Source organism: Phocoena sinus, chromosome 1, assembly GCF_008692025.1.
Source record: "Phocoena sinus isolate mPhoSin1 chromosome 1, mPhoSin1.pri, whole genome shotgun sequence".
Taxonomy (NCBI): domain Eukaryota; kingdom Metazoa; phylum Chordata; class Mammalia; order Artiodactyla; family Phocoenidae; genus Phocoena; species Phocoena sinus.
In genome coordinates, this window is record NC_045763.1 from 102305351 (window position 1) to 102330217 (window position 24867).

At 40.9% G+C, this 24867-nt stretch overlaps 1 protein-coding gene across 1 annotated transcript; it reads right to left on the reverse strand.

The window, feature by feature from the left end:
* Positions 1–8292: 8292 nt before the first annotated feature.
* BCAS2 (BCAS2 pre-mRNA processing factor) lies at positions 8293–24128 on the reverse strand. The gene is made up of 7 exons (XM_032612490.1): positions 23857–24128; positions 23655–23747; positions 20853–20923; positions 18962–19123; positions 10715–10765; positions 9927–10007; positions 8293–8606 (listed from the first exon to the last, which is right to left on the reverse strand). The coding sequence occupies exons 1-7, from the start codon at positions 23947–23949 to the stop codon at positions 8480–8482; spliced, it is 678 nt and encodes a 225-aa protein (XP_032468381.1). The 5' UTR covers positions 23950–24128; the 3' UTR covers positions 8293–8479.
* Between the last annotated feature and the right edge of the window lie 739 nt (positions 24129–24867).

Here is a 24867-nt window from a genome sequence, read left to right on the forward strand (position 1 = left end):
ATTGCCTCCTTTGTCTAAGATTAATTGATTGTAGGTGTGTGGGTTTATTTCTGGGCTCTCCATTCTGTTCCATTGATCCATATGCCTGGTTTTGTACCAATACCACACTGTTTTGATTACTGTAGCTTTGTAGTATTGTCTGAAGTCTGGGAGAGTTATGCCTCCTTTCCACCCCCCCTCAGGATTGCTCTGGCAATTCTGGGTCTTTTATGGTTCCATGTAAATTTTTGGATTATTTGTTCTAGTTCTGTGAAAAATGTCATGGGTAGTTTGATAGGGATCACATTAACTCTGTGAAGCTGAGCTTTTTACTGTGCTGAATTATGTAACCTTAAACTCCATACCCAAATTACTTGGCCAAAAATTTTTAAGATCTAGAGAGAAAAAATTTTATGAGGGTATTAACACCCCTCCTTCTCTTACTGTATTTCTTTTCACTTACTGAGATATAATGGGACATTTGGAGTACCATCCATTTTATTTCTAGGTTCTGCAGAGTGAGATTATATATTCACATGAACAAAATTTGGTTGTAACAAAATGCTGATGCCGATTTTAATGGCACTTTTATCTGTAGCAAACTGTATATAAATTAATATTACTAGCATACTTCTTTCTTTTCTCTTCAATTGGTTTGACATTCTCTTGAAATTAATTTTTTAAATGATGGTGCAAAATCAGCTTTGGGAAAACCAAAGTATAACTGAAGGTAACTCAAAACATTGCAGTTGATGATAGTGGTTTTTACTGTACAGTAAAATCCCATTTTAATGAATATGTATTGCCATGTTGTATCCAAATCTCATTAAAATGGAAATTTCCTGCTACTGTGCACAGACTATTTAACCATTTAAGTAAAATAAGTACTAAGCATATTGTTCACATCATATCAGCACAGAATTCTCCTTTTTCCTCATTTGTATACCACCCTTTCTTCTAATGTAGCTTAACAGTAATTTATGCTATGAAGTTAGATAAGTCATCACTGTCCAGGTGTAAGATTCTTGGTTGGTAAAATGTGGAAATTAAGAGCATGACTTGCACCAACAAGGACCTATTGTATAACACAGGGAACTATATTCAACATTTTGTAATAACTTATATGGGAAAAGAATCTGAAAAAGAATATACATATATATATATATATATATATATATATATATATATATATATATATATCACTGTGCTGTACACCTAAGACTAACATGAGATTGCAAGTCAACTATACTTTAAAAAAAAAAAGGGCATGACTTGCAAGTTGCAGACATCACTTCAGTTCCTATCTCATTGAACACAACCTAGTCACGTGGCATATGCACATGATTGGATGGGAAATTGGGAAATTAGTTTTTAGTTGAGCAGCCATGTGACCAGCTAAAACTTCTATTATAGGAGGGGATAACATATACCAGAAGGACAAGTTGTAGTCTCAGCTACAGTAAGTCACTGAGAGAGTAAGCTGAGTTTACCCCCTTCCCTCTCAAAAGACATACGAATCCAATCAAGTCAGATAGATATTATAGGGGAATCTTGAATTTGTATAATATATTTAAAAGACAGTTATTTAAAACTTCAGATACTGACCTACTGTTAATAACAAATTTCTTATCTGTCATCTCTCAACAAATCACTACAGCAAGGTTACGAGCTGTTGACTTTTATGGCTATTTCCCAGCCCAAAGTGTATAATAGACCAGTAAAAACATCTCAAATTTTCCACTGCTGGGAGTTCCCTGGTAGCCTAGTGGTTAGGACTCAGCACTTTCACTGCAGAGGCCCAGGTTCAATCCCTGGTGGGGGAAACATCCAGCAGGCCGCTTGGTACAGCCAAAAAAAAAAAAAAAAATTTCTCCACTACTAAAATTATATAATAAATACGTCTATTACATTTTTCTTGATGAAGAAAAACATCGGTACTTCCCTAGTGGTCCAGTGGTAAAGAATCCACCTTCCAATGCAGGGGACGCAGGTTCGATCTCTGATTGGGGAAATAAGATCCTACATGCGGTGGGTCAACTAAGCTGGTGGGTCAACTAAGCCCCTGCACCACAACTACTGAGCTCGCGCACCTCAGCAAGAGAGCCCACAAACTACAGAGCCCACGGGCTCTGGAGACCACATGCTCCGGAACCCGCGCACCACAATGAGAGAAAACCCATACACCACAACCAGAGAGAAGCCCGCGCACCACAACAAAAGATCCTGCATGCCTCAGTGAAGATCCCGCGTGCCGCAACTAAGATCCAACACAGCCAAAAAAAAAAAAAAGAAAAGAAAAGAAAAAAATGAAAAAGGAAAAGAAAAACATCATGGGGAGTAGGTGGGTGAAAACTTTATCATAGTGGGCAGCTAAGTTAAAGGGGTTATCTTTTTTTTTTTTTAAAGAAGATGTTGGGGGTAGGAGTTTATTAATTAATTAATTTATTTTTGCTGTGTTGGGTCTTCGTTTCTGTGCCAGGGCTTTCTCTAGTTGTGGCAAGCAGGGGCCACTCTTCATCGCGGTGCACGGGCCTCTCACTATCGCGGCCTCTCTTGTTGCGGAGCACAGGCTCCAGATGTGCAGGCTCCGTAGTTGTGGCTCACGGGCCTAGTTGCTCCGCGGCATGTGGGATCCTCCCAGACCAGGGCTCGAACCCGTGTCCCCTGCATTAGCAGGCAGATTCTCAACCACTGTGCCACCAGGGAAGCCCAAAGGGGTTATCGTTTAACCTAGGGAAGATTCAAAGTGTAACAGATTATTTTTGTTTACTCAACTTCTTTCTCTCCTGACGGCGGAAGCACCATCCCCATCTTACTTTGAGGAATTATCACTCCAATCCAATCAACTGCCAACTATAGCACCCTACCACAAGACCACACATATATGACCACAGCCTGGCCAATTGTACTACCCCAAAACCCTGGCCATACCTCTGAGTCCAAGGATTGAACATGGAATCCAAACGTGGTCAATTGGAACTCTTCTCTAGAATTATATACACTGATACACTTGCTTTCCTCTGAGATTGCTGAAGTGGGATGGTGTAAGTCTGTAGCTGCCTTGTACAGAGGAAGCCTATCTGTAGGAGGAGAGAATAAGGCCAGAAAAGGAGAGAGGAAAAAGATGAAAAACAATTAGGATGACATAGAAGCCCTGCACTTAGCTGACCCTGAAGTCAGCTCCACCTCTGTCCTCACCAGTTAAATGAGCCAATAAAGACCCTTTTACTGCTTAAGATAGTTTTAGTTAGCTTTCTGTCACTTGCAAATAGAGTTCCAATATACAGAAATACATTCTAAGGATGGAGGAAACAAAGAGGATATAATGTAATAAATGTTAGTCCTTAGGGTAGAAAATAGGGTAAAATATATACATCCATTCATAAATGTTTACAAGGTATCCCATTAGTTTATCTTATTCACTTTTGATTCTATATATTGAAATTAAATGAAATTTGGGGTTTCTATCTGGGACCATGTGCTCTTCTGGCATTAAATTAAAATAGCACCTTCTAATACATAGAGTGGCTATCTTTGAGTAGTGGGCTTATGAATAATTTTCATTTTCTTCTTTTTTGCCTGCATTTTCTGAATTGCCTATGATAACCATTTTAATCAGTTATTTTTATTATTTATTACTGTATTAATTTCCTATTGCTGCTGTAGCAAATTACTGCCAACAGTAGCTTAAAGCAAAACAAATTTATTATTTTATCATTCTGGAGGTTAGAAGTCTAAAACTGATCTATAAGGCTGTGTTTCTCTGGGAGAACATTCTAGGGGCAGTTTGTTTCCTTTTCTTTTCCAGTTTCAAGAAGCTACGTACATTCCTTAGCTCATAGTCCCTTTCCTTCATCTTCAAGTCCAGCAGTTTAGCATCCTTTCTCCTGTCTGATCTCCTACTTCCCTACCATAAGGACGCTTGTGATTATACTGGGCCACCCAGATAATCCAGGATAATCTCCCCATTTCAAGAACCTTAACTTAATCCATTTGCAAAATTCCTTTTGCCAAGGAAAGTAACACACTTATAGGTGCCAGGGATTAGGACATCTTTGGGGGCCATTATTCAGCCTACCACAGTTAGCTACATGTAAATAAACGTGAAAGGTAATTAACATAAAAACTGAGAAGCATAACCTAGCTATGTAAAGAGAAGGTATCTTAGTCCATTTGGGCTGCTATAACAGAAATACCATAGACTGTGTGGATTAAACAACAAACATTGATTTCTCACAGTTCTGAAGGCAGGAAATCCAAGATTAAGGTATTAGCAGATTTGGTGTCTTGTGACAGCCTACTTCCTGGTTCATAGACAGCAATCTTCTCAATGTGTTCTCATATTGCAGAAGGAGGGAGGGAGCTCTTTGGGGTCACTTTTATAAGGTTACTAATATCATTCCTGAGGGCTCCATCCTCATGACCTAATCACACCTCAAAGGCCCCATCCTCAAATACCACCACACTGGAGATTAGGTTTCAACATATGAATTTGGCAGAAGGCACAAATATTCGGTCTAGAGCAGAAGGCAATATTTCAGTGGGTTGGATGAAGACCCCTGGGAGAAAATAAGCTGAACAATCTCTGGGTCATGGTCTGGCTTTAGCTTCCCTAACAGCTACAAGAGCCTCTTCTGGGGAAGTTAGGCAACAAGGCTATAAGTGAATTCTGGGAGACGAAAGACTCATCAGCATTGTTGGGCTTTCTGGCAAAGCTGGAATACAGGCTAGGGGCTGCACCTTTGGCAGGAATATGTTCAGGAGATGAACTCCTATGAATTTTCTACTTCTAAGCTCTCCAGAAGTAGGATATAGCAGAACACTTCCAGTAGGTCAAGGAGGGGAGAACAGGAACTTCAACAGGACAGAGAGCAAGCCAAGTGTAGGTCAGAAATGTGGGCCAGCTCACCTGGGCATCCTGCTCCTCAGGGTATAAGGATGGCGCCATTGTAGTGGGCACCCTTGTGATGAGAGCTCTCAAAATGTTAGTCTCCTGAGTCATACTATTCCAACCTGAAATGGCTGCCCTCTATTGAGTGTACAGATATAATCCTGGGATCCTCTTTCACCAACCTCTTTGGAAGAGTCCCTTTACCTTTTCCCTGTATTGGGTCAGAAGAGCACATCCTCCAGTAGCTCCTTAAGATGCTCAGGAAGTAAATGTTTTCAAGATCTCACTTGACTAAAAATGTCTTTATTGTATCCCCACACTTAGCTGTTAACTTGACTATACACAGTGTCCGAGGTTGGAAATTTTTCGTAATTCTGAAGGCACTGCTCCATCGGCTTTTTTTTTTTTTTTAATTTATTTTGGGCTGTGTTGGGTCTTCATTGCTGCATGCGGGCTTTCTCTAGTTGCAGTGAGCAGGGGCTACTCTTTGTTGCTGTGCATGGGCTTCTCATTGCGGTGGCTTCTCTTGTTGCGGAGCATGGGCTCTAGGGTGTGTGGGCTCAGTAGTTGTGGCTTGCGGGCTCCAGAGCGCAGGCTCAGTAGTTGTGGCGCACGGGCTTAGTTGCTCCGCGGCATGTGGGATCTTCTCAGACCAGGGCTCGAACCTGTGTCCCCTGCATTGACAGGCTGATTCTTAACCACTGCGCCACCAGGAAGTCCCTCCATTGTCTTATTTCTAGCTTCCAGAGTTGATGTTGAGGAGCCTGAAGATATTTTGATTGGTTTTTTCTATGTCGCAGGTCTCCTTTTCCCCAGATCTTGCAGAATGGGCTTTGTTGTTATATCATTAATCATAAACTTAACTCTGCAATCCAGCTAGACTTGTGATAAGGAAAACATGGAACCCAAAGAATTGCAGTAAGAGCACAAAGGTTATAGGAGGTTGTGAGTAGATAGGGGTTGGAGGGATGCTCTCCTGAGCTACAAAGAAATCGGCTGGTAGTTAAGATCAAACACGAGTCAAAAATTTTGCAGGATCTTAGTTCCCCGACCAGGGACTGAACCTGTGCCCTTGTAGTGAAAGCATGGAGTCCTAACCATTGGACTACCAGGGAATTCCCTCAAACTTTTTAGTTGTCCACAGGCAGCAACAGTGATCTTCCTGCCGGTATTGCTATTATTCATGGACCCAAAACACTCCATGGCTTCCACAACATTCATATCCTCTTTTCACCTCGCCAAAGACCACATGTTTTCCATCCAACCATTCAGTCTTGGCAGTGCAGATGAAAACTGGAAACGATGGGCTTCTTATTCAAAAAGGATGCAGTTCAGCTGAGGTTGAATCTGGGGAGGAGGGAGAGAAGGAACAGAGGAGGATTGGAACTTGATTTGACAGAACAGTCATGTCTACCCGGGGAGGGATCTTTCTTGCATACATCAAGTTCAACCTGATGTAAATTACACTCTATTAAAATTGCATACACACATATAAAGCGTTACACAGGATGTGAAGCAGTTCACAGAACCCTTGAAGCCATTCATAGATCTTTAGCTACTTAAAAATACTTAGTATATAACCTTTCAGGTATTTGCCCATATGAGAGAAAGTCACTTTTGTATATAAATTCCTAAATAAATTTAGAAAAGTTAGAAAAATGGGGAGGGTAGGAGAAGGATGTTGTTTACAGAAAGCTAGAACATAGAAAAATCCTGAATCACACTAGTGTTTTTCCCCTTGAGTGTGGTTAACTTTGCAAACTGTTATCACCTCATCTTAAAATTCAAAAAAATCTGTTAAGAGGAAATTAAAATGTAATTCCTTTTCCCCCCAACGCGTCATAAAGAAATATGTAGCAAGCATTATCCTCAACAGTTTTAACACGCTACTTTCCCCAGGGTTTCGGTTTAGACCATTGTGATGCACTTTGTTTGGCCGCGCTGCACAACTTACGGGGATCTTAGTTGCCCGACCAGGGGTCGAACCTGGGCCCCCTGCAGTGGAAGTGTGGAGCCCCTCGCTGTCATGTGTTTTGGATACCGATTCTAAATCTTTAAAGATTTTTAAACTTCATCACTATACCTTTTTTGACGTTTCATAAGTACTTCATACGTTTCTCTAATTTATTGTCTTCCGTAATTAAGCAGTCAACAGCTCAAGACCAATGAGCTTCTGACTGAGGCTAAAGATTTGCCAGTTCCAGCATATCTCATACATCCATTTCCCAGTCATTTTTATTTTAAAAGGAGCAACATATGAAAATATTCAATAAATTATATAAATACTGCTATTCAAAAGATGAGTAAAACTGAACTGATAGATGGTATGAGCTTATAATAATATGAAATATTTGATAGCTCACATATGAAACTCCATACTTACTGTATAGAGAAGGTATGAGTGCAATACACAGAAATTTTAAGATGACTTTTAAAAAAAACATAAATGAGGTTACATTATACAAATTATTCTGTAACCTGTTTTTCCTATACATGTACCTTCAAAACCACTAACCCATAATATTGTCAATTATACCTCAAAAAAAAAAAGGCACTGACCATTACCAACATAATAGGTTTAAAAAGTTCTAAGTTTAATTTGTATTCCTAATGTTAAACATCTTTTAATTTTTTTCTGGTGAGAGTTCACCTCTCAGTGATTTGTAAAAGGTCTCTCTGTACAGTAAGACTATGACTTATTTGATATATTGCAAATATTTTTTTCTGAATTGGGCAGGAATCTTTTTACTTTTTCATTCTTTACAAGTAGAAGGGTAAGAGCACAACCATGATGCTAGACTACTGGGTTCAAAATTTGGATGATGCTTTCTAGCTAATAAAACTTCGGCAAATTAATCAGCACCTGTTACAGTTTGTGTATGGGAACAACAGTATGTAATTCCATAGGTTTTTGTGAGGAGCCAATTATTTTTCTATTCATGTAAGTTTAGTTCATCTACCTAAAGTGCTTGGAACAGTGCTCAGCACATACTAAGCTTTATGTATTACTTATGACGACGATCATCATCATAGATGACATATATGGAGCCATTGTATTTCTTTAGTCTTGTTTGGTAATTAAGAAGTCGTTTAGAACTACCTCTTTCATTTTATTTTGGCCGTACTGAGCAGCATGCAAACTTCCCCGACCAGTGATCGAACCCGTGTTCCCTGCATCGGAAGCACGGAGTCTTAACTACTGGACCAGCAAGTAAGTCCAACTACCTCTTTATTTGAAATACTTATAAATCAAAAGTTTCCAACTTCTTGTACATGTTGAAAACTTTCAATAAAGATCTCTTGGGTACAAAATATGGTCCTGGTGACTCAAAATTAATTCTACGAACATTATTATAAAGTCATACTTATTTTGAAAGTCTAAAGTTCTTTTTTTAAATGGCAAAAACACAAGACAAAACAAGTCACCATGTTGAAATTTTTTATTTTGCTGAAATGTACAAACAGAATATAACAGTCCACATTCTATGCTTTCTAAACATTTAACCACTGATGATTACCGTAAGATGCTGTTGTTTTTCACAGTTCAGATGTCTGATCTTCTGTGAAAGCCCAACATGCCTTCCTTTCTACCCACCAGATTAGTCTTTTTCAGAAATCTTGCCGTATGTTTTCTTTGTTTGCCTCTCCATGTTGCTGCTTCATTTGAAAGAGTTCATTTTCTAATTGTACAATAGTTCTTTCAATCTCATAATTCTTACTGACCAGGGATACCCAACTAGAAAAGAAAAAAGGGGGGAAAATTACTTAATGTGAACTTTCCCTTATAAGATTTTTATAGTATATATATTTTCAGCCAGGGTCATAACACTAACCTTCACTATTAGCTTTACATTTTCAAAAACTGAGGTGTAATTAGGCGGGAAAGTGAGTAAAGGGTGTATAGGACCTCTGTATTACTTCTTAAAATTGCATGTGAATCTACAGTTACCTCAAAATAAAGAGTTTAATTTAGAAAAGAACAAATTAGAAAGAGTTGAAGAGATATGAAAGAGTGATTGAAGTTGGTAGTTAATTGGATTAACAAAAAAAGGAGAGAAAATAGGGCAGAGGCAATAAAGAAAAATGATGAAGAAATTCCTACAACTGCTAAGATAAAATTCCATAGATTCAAGGAATCTTCCCCTTCCCCCAGAAAAAAATCTCTAGGACAAATGAAAAGAAACACACATGTACATGTAGAAGATTTATATTAGTTTGAAGAACAGTGTGGAAAGATGCATAATAGACTGATAACATGGGGTACTTAGAGGATGAGGGGAAGGTGGAACAAGGACAATGATGTGGGTGATGGAGGCAGGGGGGTTAGGGAAAGAACAAATCAAAAATGAAAAGAAATGATAAAAAAAATCATGACTATATTCAGAGATTTGTACAAACTTATTTGAATACATGAAGAACAACATTAAAATATATATATATGGGGCTTCCCTGGTGGTGCAGTGGTTGAGAGTCCGCCTGCCAATGCAGGGGACACGGGTTCGTGCCCCGGTCCGGGAAGATCCCACATGCCGCGGAGCGGCTGGGCCTGTGAGCCATGGCCGGTGAGCCTGCGCATCTGGAGTCTGTGCTCCGCAACGGGAGAGGCCACAACAGTGAGAAGCCAGCGTACAAAAAAAAAAAAAAAAAAAATATATATATATATATATATAAAAACAAAGGGAAAAAACCCCTGAGACACATAAAATTATCAAGAAAGTATGGAATCTCCCTCCTGCAAGAGTTAAAAAATAGACGTTTTTCCTTTTAAAAGGAGAATATAGGTAAAATCCTATTCAGAGCAGAAGTACTGGGCAGAAAACAGGGTGCTCTAAGATCAGAATAAATTAGCAATGGTCCAGTTTTTGTTTATAACTCTCATTTCCTTCCGAGCCCATCCTTCAGAAAGAGGAAGAGGCAGTGAAGAGTGGGATTCAGAAAACAGCATTTCTGTGACACCTGTGGCACCCCATTTGAATACTGTTTGAATTATGTTGTTGAATCTTGATCTTAAAATGTGCTAAGCAATTTAAAAGGTGATGGGATTGTAGATACTCACGTTGACTCCATTTCTCTTAATTTAGATCCAGCTGTGAGTTGCATGTTCTTTCGCTGCCAGTTTAAGTCTTGAATATGTTTCCTGTAAAAAAAATTATTTATACAACCCACCTACATTCTAAAATAAGACTAAAATCAGCAGAAAAATCTGTAACTAATACATTTTTAATCCTTTGAGAAGAACAGATATATGTATGTGTATATATATACACATATATAGTCATAGACTAATTCCAGGAAATAACTTACTTTTTTTTTTTTTAACTTTCTTCTCATTATTTTTCAATTACAAATTTCATAAAACATGCTCATGGTGAAGAATTAAATACACACACACAAGCATGCACACAAACAGATTAAAAATCCAAAGTCCCTCCTCCCATGTGCTTCTCCTTCTCCCTGATAACTTCTGTTCAGGTTTTGATGAGTGTCTTTCCAGATTCTTTCCTGTATATGTATGTGCATGTATAGATTAGGGTGTTTTGTTTGCTTGTGTTTTTAACATAAATCAGATTATACATGTTATTCTACAACTCTTCCCCTTCTAAAAGTACCTTTTCAATGTCTGCAGACTTGCAAACTGCAAATGACCTGGTAGAGATGTTTTCAGACCTCAGGTCTATTTCTCCTCCCCTCAGGTAGGGCAAACCCAACACTAGACACTGGACACAGTGGATCATCAATTATTTACTCTCATATGACTATAGTCCAATGGTTCCTTTTTCTTCTCATTCTATTTATTAAGATTCACCTCAACTTTATTATAAAATAAGAAGAAAAACAATTTACCTTAACTTCTGGAGCTCTTTCTGTGCATGTTCAATCATATGAACTAGATTTCTAAAAAAGAAAAAGAAAATCAGATTAATGTACATTAAAATCACATAGTACCAACTAAAAGTGTACTATCTAGTTGATACAAGGTCAAGTTTTTCTGCTAAAAATAGTTAATATTAATTTAGCTCTCTGTGCCAAACACCATGTCAGACACTCTATAAAACTAATTTAATTCTCATAAGAATTCTTTGAGGTAGGTATGATTATCTCTATTTCACATGTTAGGACACTAAGAAAGATAAAGTAAGTTGGTCAAGGTAACATGGTTAAGTGTCAGAGGTGAATTCTACTTCAGGTCTTTTAAACTCTTGAGCCCAAACCATTTACTGATATTCTGATTTTGTGTACTTATATCACTTCTTAAACTGTTATTGTCTTTTCATAGACAAGATGGGAAGTATCTGATGAGTGCACTCATTTACACTCCCTTTTATCTCTTTATTTCTTTACCTACATTTATCTTGTCACTCTCCCGTCTACTGCTAGCTAGAGAAGAAAAAAACTGTTGTGGAAGGCTATAGATTCAGATTCCAGTCCAAGTCAGCTCTAATGAGCAGAGGGGAGAAGCTGAGCCATACAGAGTTCCATGTGATTATTATCATTAGAGAAGTGATTCAAGGGTAAAGTTCAAAATCTATCTTTTCCTAAATAACAGCTTTACTGAGATATAATTTACATACCATATCAATTTCCTCTTAAGGCAGTAGAGTCCATTTCAACCACATTGGCCCTACTATGCTCTTGCTCTAGATCCAGTATTGTTTCCCAGCTTTTGTGACTCAAATTTCCTGCTGCCCTTCTGAGTTATTCTCCTATCTCCACTGACTGATTTCCTATAACTAACTCCAATTCTCTAGAGATTTGGTCTTCAAAAAGTGGTGCCTCTCCAGCTTTCCTTTAGCTCATCCCAATTTCCCTGACTTTGACACTCATTCCATGCTGAGGACAATAAAGCTTAGTACTCTATTCCTGACCTCCAACCATTAATAGGGAGCTTTCTTTTGAACCACCTCTTCCTGAAAGCCCAGTTTGTGGTCTTCTCCCTTCTTCCAGCCTCCCTCTTAAGTACACAGGTCTCTCCTCAAGTACTCTGAATGCTGAAACTGATCACACTGCATCATGGGAGTCAGAAGACTTGGCTTCTAGTCCCAGCTCTGCCCTAAATAGCTATGTTTCCTTTGACGAGTCACCTGACATCACTTGGGCTAAGTCTGTTTATTTGTAAAATTAGGGGCTGACCTTGAAGGTTTCCCTTCAGTTTCAAGTACAGAATTCTCTCCTTATTAATGAAATACTATTTTATTTAAAGAAGCTCGGCACCAAGACCTTAGAGCTAAAAGCTTTCTGCCTAGCATGTTTGACACCCTCAAATCCTATCACGGAGAAAGAAAATACAGTACAGCTCCTCTGGAGAAGCATCCATTGGGTTTGGAGGAGACAAAATATGTGCAAGAGAATGACCAACACTATAAAGTGTTATGTAATTAAGTGTACAACAAGTGATGTGCATAATAATTTGTATAGTTACTCAGAAGAGAGAGACAGTACCAGAGGCAGAATTTTAATCAGGGAAGAAAAGGAAACAGATTAAAGTTGGGCCTTCAATAAGTTGAATTTGGGTAGAATAGTTAAAGGTATTCCAGGTGGAGATAAGGCCTGAGTAAAGGTTCGGAGGCAGAGTTTATGATAATCACCAAGGAGAGGACTAGTTTGGGTGGAGTGAAAGTCTACAGCTGAGGTATAGCCTTTTGCTTTGAATATCATGTTAAATAGCCTGGACCTTACCTTGTAGGTAAGGGAAAATTATTAAAGGTTTCTAGGCAAGATGAAAGCAATGCTCTCTTCAATTTAATGCCTCCTCCCCACCCCCCATCCCCTCACCTATGTTCTCCTCCATTCCTGGAATGTTCTCGCTCTCCTTTAAACATCCAAATCTCACCCTTTTCTGGAACCCCTGTACACTGTTGGTGGGAATGAAATTGGTGCAGCTACTATGGAAAATAATATGGAGGGTCCTAAAAAAAACCCACTAAAAATAGAACTACCATATGATACAGCAATTCCACTCCCGGGTATATATCCGGAAAAAATGAAAACTCTAATTTGAAAAGATACACGCACCCCAATGTTCACAGCAGCACTATTTACAATAGCCAAGACATGGAAGCAACTCAAATGTCCATCAACAGATGACTGTATTAAGATATGATGCATATATACACATATACAATGGAATATTAGTCATAAAAAAGAAATACTGCCATATGCAGCAATGTGGATGGCCCTAGAGAACATTATGCTTAGTGACATAAATAAATTGGACAGAGACAAATACTGTAGGATGTCACTTATATGCGGAATCTAAAAAATAATACAAATGAAAATTCATGCAAAACAGAAACAGACTCACAGATAGAAAACAAACTTGTGGTTAGCGAAGGTGAGAGAGAAGGGGAGTAGGGACAAATTAGGGGTATGGGATTAACAGATACAAACTACTATATATAAAATAGATAAGCAACAAGGATATACTGTATAGCACAGGGAATTATACCTGTTATCTTGTAATAACCTACAGTATAATCTGCAAAAATACTAAATCACTATGCTGTATACCTCAAACTAACACAAAAATCAACTATACTTTAATAACCCCCACCCCCATTCCCTAATCTCACTCTTTTATAATGGTCCTAATCCTTAATGTCCCTTTCTCTGGATCTCTGTAGTTTATGGACCACAACACACAATGCAGCACTTGCCCCATACTGCCAAAAATGAACTACTAGTTATCTGGCCTAGAATATCTTGCCTCCTCAACTAGATAAAGCTTCCCGAGGACAAAGATCACATTTTTCCACTTTGTGAAATACACATTTTGGGGATTGATTTGTTCTCAAATTTCTTAATCATCCCAACCCCATTTTCCCTTTATTCTCCTTGCAACATATTCACAACAGAAACTGAATTGTTTGTTCTGCAGTTTCTTAAATTCTGGATTTTGCCCAAAGATCCTTATGTGGCCAATAGACATTTAAACATGATTCTGAAAACTTGAGAAAAGGTACTTATTATTCTGTGATTTTGCTTTACTGTTTCAGGAATCATACTCTAACAAATAGTTTTATGCACAGTTGTGTAGTTCAATGGCCTTTTCGCCTTAAAAGAGACTCGGGATTTTAGGGCTCAAAGGAGCCATGGAGCTCATCTAACCACTGAGTTTTACAAGTTGGAAACTGAACCCTAAATAGATAACTAAAGCTAAAGCTAGTTATATGGAACAGAAACAGGAGCTCGTGGCACTTTTATTTCTGGTGTTAATTCTCTACTTACAGTCAATTCTCATCATTTGCAGATTCTGTATATGTGAATTTGCCTACTCACTCAAATTTATGTGTAACCCCAAAATCAATACCTGCAGTGTTTTGTGATCATTCATGGACATGCTCAGAGCAGCAAAAAATTTTAGTTGCTGGGCACGCACATTTCCAGCTGCATTGGAACAAGGAGATACTCCACCTTCTTGTTTCAGGTCTCATGCAGGGATGACCAAAGGATAGAGTTTGATTTCCAACTCTGGCAAGTTACTTAACACTTCTGAACTTTATCTTTTCTTTTATAAAATAAAGAAATATAGAATCTGCCAGGATGAGCTGTTTTAAAGGATTTAAGATTATAATCTATCTGAGATGTGTATATATACATATGTACATATTTCTCCTAGGAGAAATGGTTCAGTATTTGTTAATTCAGTATCCAAGGCCACTTTATAAAGCACAACATGCAATAATGAGAGCTAACTGTATAAGCAACCCCCCACATTAAGGATTACATTCTACCAAGCTGTGATTTGTAAATCAGACCTCAGAACTCATTATTGCAATATTACACAACAAATGTGTTAGGTTTACATCCCCTTAAACTTTGAGATGGGTCTCAAAGCCTTTCATATGGGTTGTAGTTCTAGGACATGACCCCAAGTGAAAGTCCAGCTATACTATTTTTATCCCACTTCTCCTACTCTACTTCCCACATTAAAAAAACAAGACTGGTGAGTGGTCTTAGCACTGCAGGGTCGGGGGCAGAGGGGGTGCAGGGCCTGTGCCCCGGTCCCCTGCCTTCATTTGCTCCGGGGTCACCACTGGCAGTGCCATAAAGGAGCCAGGCGCCATCCAGAGTCAAATCTCCACCCAGCATTGGGCACGTTTCTCCTCCAGCTGTAAACACGGTATTTCTTAAGTAAACATTTAATACACTCCCTCAGAAAGGCAGCCATGGGGGCACGAACCACACGTGGGTGAGAGGAGAGAATTCCATTCTCTTGTCCCTGCCTCTGGGATGAGAGGGTGCTAAGGCCTGCAACCTTAGTCCCGGTGCCCAGGACGGGGTCAGATGGAGCTGGTCTCCAAGGAAAAGACTGCATCCTCCCGGCTGGAGGTAAGAGGCGGGACCTGCTGGGGAGGAGGTGGCCGAGAGTGCACCTGTCTGCAGCACAGCCCTGTCCTCAGCAGAAGCTGCTAGTGAGCGCCCTGTGGTGGCTGGGGGTCACGTGCCTGGCTGCAGCTCTTAGGAAAGGATGGGGCAAAGACTGGGGCATTCATCCTCCCACGAGGCTATCTGTGGGCAGGGGGTGAGAGTTTAAGTGGCAGATGAACACCAAGAGGGAGAAAGAAGCCTTGTACTGCCAACTGAGCCAGGCAGTCGGGCGGGGAGGGCAATGGAATAAGGCACTATGATCTGTCTTGCTGATTCCTCTCACTGAGGGGGAATGGAGCTCAGATCTGTAGGGCTGAGGCCCAGATCCTCCCTCCAAAGGCTATCCTTCTCACAGATCCCAGGAGACAAGAATAACTGACTGCTATTTTAAGGGTTGGAAACTCCTAGAACTTGGACAGGACTAACAAATTGGTGGCGCTGAGATGATGCTCCCCAGGGTGGCTGCCAGGCCCGAGACGCAGGTAAAAGGCAGGAAGAGACGACAAGGCTGACTCCAGTGGGAAGAGGTGAAGAGTGGCTAAGGGAGAGGACAGCTACCTGGGCCTAACTGAGGCTAGTCTGCCGACTGGGCAGAGCCAGCCTTGACTTCGGGCTGACTTCCACCCGGCTGCTGGGTGTCCGAGGTGGATGAAGTGGAGAACAGGGAAGGGAGAAGAGAGACAGGCACTTGGGGCTAACAAGCGGGGCCTCAGGAGCTAGGGAAGGAGGTCCTGCCACCGAGCAAGGACGGGCTAGGAGTCCTGCAAGACAAGGGTACGTGGAGGCTACCCACCTCACCTGAAAGGTATAGCCACCTGTGACCTACAGTTCCAAGACCTTAGTCAGAGCTAAGAGACCTGGGGAGGGCGGAAGGGAAGGATAAGCAAAAGGTAAATAAACTGTTAGGCTTGAACCCTCACTAGGACTTCAGAGTGTGGGCTGTGGCCAGGGAAATGTGAGGGTGCCAAGTCCGGGGACTGTTTTTCCCATGTGCTCATGGGCAGACAGACAGCTGCCCTGAGGGAAGGCGGGGAGGTGGGGCAGAGAAGGGGTGCGCACTGCAGTTAGGGGATGTGCTCTCCCAGCTGCACCTTAGAGTAGACTCTAGGTTGTCTGAGAAGTCAGAGCGAAGAGACAAGAGACAGATGATGACAAAGAATTTCAGCTGAGGGAGGGGAGGGAGGGGACTGGTCACCTCCTGCTGCCCTGCTAAGCACAGCTAGCCATCTGCCCAGGAGGAGGAAGAAGACTTGAGAAAAGGTGGAAAGAATGTGAGCAAACATATTGCTGAGTTTGCAAGTCTGGGCTGATGCTGTGCTGGTCTCTCCTAAACTCCCAGGGCTGAAGGGCTGCAGCTCTGGGGGGGAAGCCCTCCTTGGTCACATACCAACTTAAATGCCCTCCAACATCTCCCCTATCCATCCTATGCTGGTTTAGAGAAAACAAACAAAAACAACTAAACACAAAAGAAGAATTCCTTTTCCCTTCCTTGCTTTGCTGTAATGGGGTTAGAAGCCAGGTGAGGGGCAACAGGGACAGCTCTCCTTCTCCTGGCAAGGGGAGAGGACACCCCACTTCAGAAGCCCAGGAGTAGGGAGGCTGCCAAGAGTCGTTGGAGAGCGGAAGAAAGGCTACAGACAGACAATGGAGGTAGGATCACAGGGTCACAGCCAACAAGCCCACAGGCACCTAATGGCCATGGTCCACCCCGTCAGCCAGGTCCATCCTTTCCCATCAGACACATTTACACTGAGGGTAGCCCCTAACAGCAAGCCCCTGCAGTGAGGGAGATGATGGTCGACACTGTCACCATACGTGACACCATGGGGCCGGCACACAGGGCACACCCCTCACTGTGAGGAGATGACAGTGGCAGCCGGTTCAGGACACCCTGTTCTTATGGCAATGGTCACAACTGGGTCTTGGTGACTCAGGCAGTGTCTGACGACCTGGACATCTGGCAGGTACATCTGGGAAGACGATGATGCAGGAGGCAGGAGGTGATGGGTGCTGAGCTCACAGGAGTGACAGATGCCCGCCGAAGACCCAGCTGTGTCCCAGGCAGAGGTTTGGCACACACTTTTTTCTGGGAATCATCCTCTGGGAGGAAGATCACTAACAGAAAGGTAGGCTTGTAGAGCTGGGGTGGGCTGGCCGTTCAAACGCCAGGCAGTATGAGATGATCACCCTCTGTCCCTCCTCACCTCAGAACTCCTGGTTTTAAAGGGCAGTAGAAGGAATGGATTCCCTCTTAAGTCCTGGTGTGGCCCTGGGCTTCCAACTGCTAAAAGAGGACAAACCCAAAATACAGATCTTCTTTCTCGAGTTCTCCTGGCCAAGCCCTGGTCCTCCCCTTTCAGGTGGTTCTTGGCCTCTATCATCTCCAAGGCCCAAGGGCCAGCCAGGAGCAGGCCACCAGGGAGTCCAGCAGTTCCTGCACCTGGTGGGGAGGCAGCACAGAGGCCTCCTTCTGGCTTCATGCCCCCCATTCCAGAAGAAATCCCCAAATTCTCCACAGAGGGGCAGGCCTTCTCTGGGGAAGTGAGGTGTTATAAGCAGAACTAAGAGATGGGTAAAAGAAAGAAGACAGGAAAAATAAAGGACAAAAACAAAATAGCTCCCTAACCCCTTATAAAAATGAAATTTATACATATGCTTTGTCCATATTGAGTTTCTTTAAAGAAACTGGTGCCTGTCCACAGCATAGCTTCCTGTTCTTCTGAAGTCTTAATTGTTTAAATTTTTAAAAAAAAAGGGGGGGAAAGGAAGACAAGAAATTAAAAAATTAAGCAACACTAAAAGGAGGGGGAAAACCCAAACAAAAGCTTCACATTGCTGGAGACCCAGCTGTTGGGAGATCGCCAACCGGCCGAGCCACCGCCTGTACCCTCTGCTGTCCTCTGTGAGAAACATGATGAGACTGTGGGTCCCGAGGATCAACCTAGTTTAAAAACACCCAAGATGCTTTGCCCTGAATTTTAAGCAGCACATGTGACCCACTACTGGGCATATACCCTGAGAAAACCATAATTCAAAAAGAGTCATGTACCACAATGTTCACTGCAGCTCTATTTACAATAGCCAGGACATGGAAGCAACCTAAGCGTCCATCATCAGATGAATGGATAAAGAAGATGTGGCACATATATACAATGGAATATTACTCAGCCATAAAAAGAAACGAAATTGAGTTATTTGTAGTGAGGTGGATGGACGCAGAGTCTGTCATACAGAGTGAAGTAAGTCAGAAAGAGAAAAACAAATACCGTATGCTAACACATATATATGGAATCTAAGAAAAAAAAAAAAAGGTCATGAAGGACCTAGGGGTAAGACAGGAATAAAGACACAGACCTACTAGAGAATGGACTTGAGGATATGGGGAGGGGGAAGGGTAAGCTGTGATAAAGTGAGAGAGTGGCATGGACATATATACACTACCAAACGTAAAATAGCTAGCTAGTGGGAAGCAGTCGCATAGCACAGCGAGATCAGCTCGGTGCTTTGTGACCACCTAGAGGGGTGGGACAGGGAGGGTGGCAGGGAGGGAGATACAAGAGGGAAGAGATATGGGAACAAATGTATATGTATAACTGATTCACTCTGTTATAAAGCAGAAAGTAACACACCATTGTAAAGCAATTATACTCCAATAAAGATGTTAAAAAAAAAAACAAGACTAAAGGTGGCATGGGTTTAAAAGAAACGAAAAAGGCTTCTTACTCATTATACACTTTCCAGGCATTGCATCCATGCTGTGACATTAGTTCCAGATTCTCAATTCGAACCGCTTGATGCTCTAACTGGGCCATAGAATTGTTTACGCATTCTTGCCACGCAGTAATGTCATTTTTCTGACCCGAGGAAGGGGCTGGAAGTTCATATCTGAAATTAAACAACAATGAAATAAAACCACATATTCCTCCAAACCTTTCTTTCTCCTCCCAACAGAATGCCTCATGGGTCTACACACACTGTAAAAACTACAGAAGACTGAAGATAAGATGCCGACCTTGCAATAATAAGAAATCTATTTATCCTAAGTAACAATCAATTTACCAATAAGATTTAGCATCATTATACACAGTAACAAAAAATTGTTCACTTTAATGAACAATTCAATAAGCTACACTGTGCATTCATATAATGTACTGTTATATTAGCTATTAAATGTTATTAAAGAATAGTTAAAACATTAAGATGTTTGTAATACATTAAGGGAAAAAAGGATAGAAAAAAATATGCACCTACATCCATCCACCATCCCACCCATGTACCTACACCCCTCTAGAGAAAAAATGGCAAAGGGGTATAATAATTTTTACATTTTGAATTCAGCCTTTTCTTTGTCTTCATAGTACCCAGTCCTTCAACACTGCCAACATAGCCAGCAACATACACTCTTCATAAATCTCAGCTCATTACTGAGTTACTACAAACTAACTTCTAATTTCCATTTTGTTATTTTTACTAGGTATTGTAAAAACTCCAAATCATTCCTATGAAAAATTGAGGGATATGCAACTGGGATTAAGAAGTGATAAACCATTTTGTTTAAAAAAAAAAAAAAAAAAAAAAAAAACAAGCTTTACACATGCATCATGAATGCAGCATTTTGGGAACTTCTAATCATAACCCACAGTAAGAAATATTTTACACTGTGATCCAGTACACAAATACACACAGCTGAACACAAGTTTCACAAAACAAAACTTACCTTTACATGCAATGCATTCTGATATTTTCTATCCTACTTCCTTAAAAAAGTGCTGTGGTGTCTTACTAAACTTACTTCACAATCTACTGCTTAAAGGATCATGACCTACTTATGGGTTCAAAATATACTGTTATGAAGGAGTTACTATCATGAAAATCTTTAGAGCAGAAGCACCTGGAAACAGAACTGAGGAGTCCTAGGAGTTTTCCTGCCTTTATCATTCAAGCCAGATAGGAAATGGAGCACAAGAAAAGAAAAAAATCTGGTCCTTCGGTTCTATAGACTAAAATCCCTCTTTAAATCTGTACATATGCTGACAGGATAACCCTATTGTTCATGTGGCCCTCTCTGCTCTGCCAGATTAGTTACTGGTTCTCATAATTTCATAGTTTCCTTAGAGCTGAAGGGGACCTCAGATGTTAAGCAACCCAATTCTCCAATTTAGTGAAAGTAACAAAAGGGTGTTTTGGTTTTTTTCCTGAAACAGTTTTGTAGTAAAGTGGTATGGGAAGGGAGACAGTAGAACCAAAGTCAAACTATGCAGGTACTCTGAGTTTACTAATGTTGCCTGTGTAAGAGCGAAGCACTACATGTCTAATCAGGAACCTTTCCTCGGGAATTCTTAAACATGAACTTAGTTACAATTTACCATTCCCCTGTTATTGGATTTTAAAATAGTTTGCATTTTTAAATAATGGTGCAAAGAATATTTTTGAACATTAACACAAGATTATATGAACCACTATTATAACTATTACATGAAAAAACATAAATGCATAAAAACAGACAAGAATTTTTTCTCTTCCACATTTATTTTAACATGGCTACAGCAGTTTTACTAATAAATTAAAATTAAACAATGATTTGAGGTCAGCTGAACCCAGAAATAGGACTTACCGTTTCATACTGAGCAATTCAATTGGTTGTCGAGCAGCCAATCTTTCAAATTCATTTCTCATTATGTCGGTCTGATGTGTAAATTGAAGAAAGAATTATTTCCAAAATCATATCAACAAACTGTATTACTATCCATTATTAACGGATCATTTCCCTTCCCCCCAGGTCTTCTCTGCAGTCAGTGCTCTCTACAATCTGGAGAAGTGCACAGGCACACACACACTTCATATGTAAAGGGGCCCTCAGAGAAAAGGATTAATCCTAAATCAGAGGTTCTCAGTCCAGCACACATTTAGAATCAAATGGGAGTTTCGAAAACAATTCCAATACAATTCACATTATCACTCCTCTCCCCCACTACAGGACGTGATTATAACTTTTGCTTTCAACTCACCAGTTGATTGTAAAGTCAAGCCAGTGTTGAGAACTATGGATCTAAGTATTCACTGGGGGCATGGGAAGAGAGAAGAGGACGTGGGACATAAAATAATTTGCTTTAGCGCTATGAGCCTAAACCTATACCTTCTTTTTGATCCTGGCTGCTCTTTTCACTTTACTCTTTGCAAAGGAGTAACAGGGGCAGGGACAAAAGGACCTGGTTCTGCTGTTTGCTCTAACAATTTTACTATTTTTAAAAAAATGTGGTATAGCTCTACCTCTTTAAGTCCAGTGTTTTGGTCAACATCCTATTCCACTTAGACTAAAGAGCAGGCAAAAAAGACCTACCAGAGGTCACATTCCTTGCTTAAAAATTGTGCATTAAGCATGTCTTCATTGGAGAAAGACTTTTTTTTGGACTATTACTGAGTTTCACACAACTCTAAGAAAATGTGGTTACTTAGTTTCCTGCAGAAACTAAGGCATTCTAGCTAGAAGGCTATGCACAGTGACAGAGTAAAAACTAACAATTAGGTAAGACAGAAACTACAAAAATATAGTACAAGCCAATCTTCAGCCACGTAACACCACATGGCTAGTAAGTGACAGATCTGGAATTTTAACTCAACTCTCTTCAAAGAATGAGCCAATTCTCACAGGGCTAAGTCATAAGAAGAACTCCAGGCATGAGCTGCACACATTAAGCATTCATTAAACTGCCTCAGGCACTCTTCATACATTCAGTGATAAATATCTGGGTTCCGTGTGCCAAACACTGTTTTAGGTGATGAAAATACAGTGCTGAAGAAGACAAAAAAGATCCCTGCTCATAGAGCATTCTCATTCTCAGCTTAGACAGGCCTTCCTCAGCCATCCTATCTAAAGCAGTAACCCAGGCACTCTATATCACATCCTTACTTTAATTCTCTGTATAGCTTTATCAATAATCTGATATTTTCTGATTTATCTGTCTCCACACTCTAGAATTTAAACTCCTGTTCCCCAATAACTCGAATAGAATCGATTTTCAGAAATAGTTGTTAAATGAATTAATGAAAGAGCAGTTCAAAGGCAGTTTGAGGAGTGCTTAAGGTCTTGGGCCAATTAGTTAGCCTAACCTGCAGTTTTCCCATCTAAAAAATTGGGATAATAAACATACAGTTATATAGTTCACAGAGCTGTTTTTAGGACTGAGACAGTGAACCCAGTACACTATTAGCTTCCACTATTAGAAAGTGTTAACTAATCAGTATACTAATTATAAAGACAGGAAACAGGTTGTATCTAAAAGAGGTAAAAAGAAAACTAGCTCAAGTATTTAAAAGTTTGTGACTGAATGCAGTTATCTAAAACTTTCAGAAATCAAGCTAATAAGTACCCATTACTGTCCTTAGTTCTTAATGTGATAACATCTATATTTGGGCAACATCATTTACAAAAAGCATGGGAAAACAGCATGCCATAGGAGCATCTCTCTCCTACTTAAAACTTAACCAATATTTTTTTTCATGTTACTTCAATAGGAAATCCTGCGTTTTAATAACAGAATTCTTTCATAAATAAGTGGTTAACTGTAATGGGGGAAAAAAACACCTAACAGAATCCATTAACTTAGAAATGATATTTTACATTTCATTCAGCTAATTAGACCCTAAATAGTATTTTGGGTGCACTTCAGGGCTAAATAGCTAAATGGTTTGATATGGTTCACTTAGATATGATTTATCTCTACAGTCATTCACGTCCACCCAGTAAATTTTTTTTTTTTTTTTTTTTTGAGGTATGCGGGCCTCTCACTGTGGTGGCCCCTCCCGTTGCGGAGCACAGGCTCCGGACGCGCAGGCTCAGCAGCCATGGCCCACGGGCCCAGCCGCTCCGCGGCATGTGGGATCCTCCCAGACCGGGGCACGAACCCGTGTCCCCTGCATCGGCAGGCGGACTCTCAACCACTGCGCCACCAGGGAAGCCCCACCCAGTAAATATTTTAAGACTTTTGATACAAAGGCCGCCCTCCAGTTGTTCTCAGAGGCTTAGGTAATTAGGCTTTTGTAAATATATTTTTAAAACCCTAGATCACTTGTTTTACAGTAGTCCTTAATTAGAGAGAAGAGGATCCCTTTGAGAATTTACGCAATAAACCTATCTCGGAAAAACGTAACACTAAATTTTGCATTGTTAGGTCAGTTCGCGGAGCCCCACAAAGTCCTTCCGTGGTTCTCAGAATAAGAACCCCGGGGAAGGCTTATCTGTGTAGCTATTTTCAACTGACTGACAATACCTATACAACAGGGTAAATAGTAGCTAAGCAAGTAACAGTTAAAGCTGGAATTTAAAATTCACTTCTACGTGGCGAAGCCTCTCAATCCAAAATAAGGATTCACAGGATCCTGGTTCATACGCTAGGCTCAAAACATCACATCTTACTTCAAAAGCGGAATAATCCGGGGCTGTCAGGTAGCTCAGGTAGTTCTTGGTAGGTCGGTATCTGCGTGTTTCTTCCTCCACCAATGCCGCAGCCTAAGAACGAGAACAGAGGCCAGGGTAGAGGCAGCAAATTGTTAAGCGATTCTTCCAGCACTAAGGGCCAGCGAGCGCTGAGTCAGTTACACAGACACCACGAACTTACCGCTTCCCGCACACCAGGCGCTTCATAACCTTGGTCAAAATACGGCAGCGCATCCACCACAACCTCTCCGGCCACCAAACCCGTACCCGCCATTCTTAGGTTCGCCGAAGTTTTCCGACTCTGCGCTGGCTCAGGTTCACTTAAATACTCCTGCGGCCTACGCTAACGTAATGACGTCGCCTGCGCATCAGCTTTGGCGCCTGCTAAGTTAATTCTGATGGCGCGCTCGCTAGAAATTGCCCGGCCATTTTGTTCTGGTCGGAATTGACGTCACGTCGTGGTTTCCCCTAGTCAGCGGTACATCTCAACTTCCTGTCCCCACGTGCTCTACCGTTTTGCCTCCGACTGGCAGCAAAGTGGAGAGGAGTTGGGACTTTTGGGTTCCTCCAGGACGCTGATATTTGGTTGGGGAATCCTTTAAAACTTTTGGAGGGAACTGGCTGCAGGATTTGGCGGGGAGCAAGATACTGGTTTCCCACCTCGGCTTTACTCTCCTAACCTTCCACCTTCTTCCGTTAAACTTCTCTCTTTTTGCACTTCCTTGCTGTATCCCCATCATTCTTCGTTCTCGGCGCCCCGAGGGTCTTTGCACTAAATGCAGTTCTTTCACAGATTCTGGAAGTGGGCGCTAGTCTCCAATTAAAATTGCGAAGCTTTAGACTCTGCGTAACAAAACGAACCTGATCTCGCCCCCAGCGCGAGATAACTACCCGCTAATCCCATCTTTTAAAAAGACTGTGATTTCGCATTCAGGGCGTGTGTAAAATCCAATCATTTTGCCTTTAGAACTTCTGGTAATAGAATAGTTTCTCATTGCCTCCGACCACTCCTGCTACTGCTGGTGCCCAGTCTCTGGTCCCTGGCTTCCAGTTCCTTTTGACTAAGCAGGGAAAGACCAAATAAGGTAGTCGGACTATATATACCGTGCCCAGTGTGCAAATCTAGACCCCGACTTTGCCAAGAGCCTGGAAATGTTGGCCACTGTAATTAAGCTTGGTTAGTCTTGGATCG

Excerpts from the sequence above, each read along its gene's own strand:
- BCAS2 (XM_032612490.1), bottom strand. The coding sequence starts at position 23,949 with ATGGCGGGTACGGGTTTGGTGGCCGGAGAGGTTGTGGTGGATGCGCTG. Across the intron at positions 23,748-23,856 it reads CGCCTGGTGTGCGGGAAGCG|GCTGCGGCATTGGTGGAGGA; the intron begins GTAAGTTCGTGG and ends TCTCGTTCTTAG. Across the intron at positions 10,766-18,961 it reads GCCTGGAAAGTGTATAATGA|AAATCTAGTTCATATGATTG; the intron begins GTAAGAAGCCTT and ends TTTCTTTTTTAG.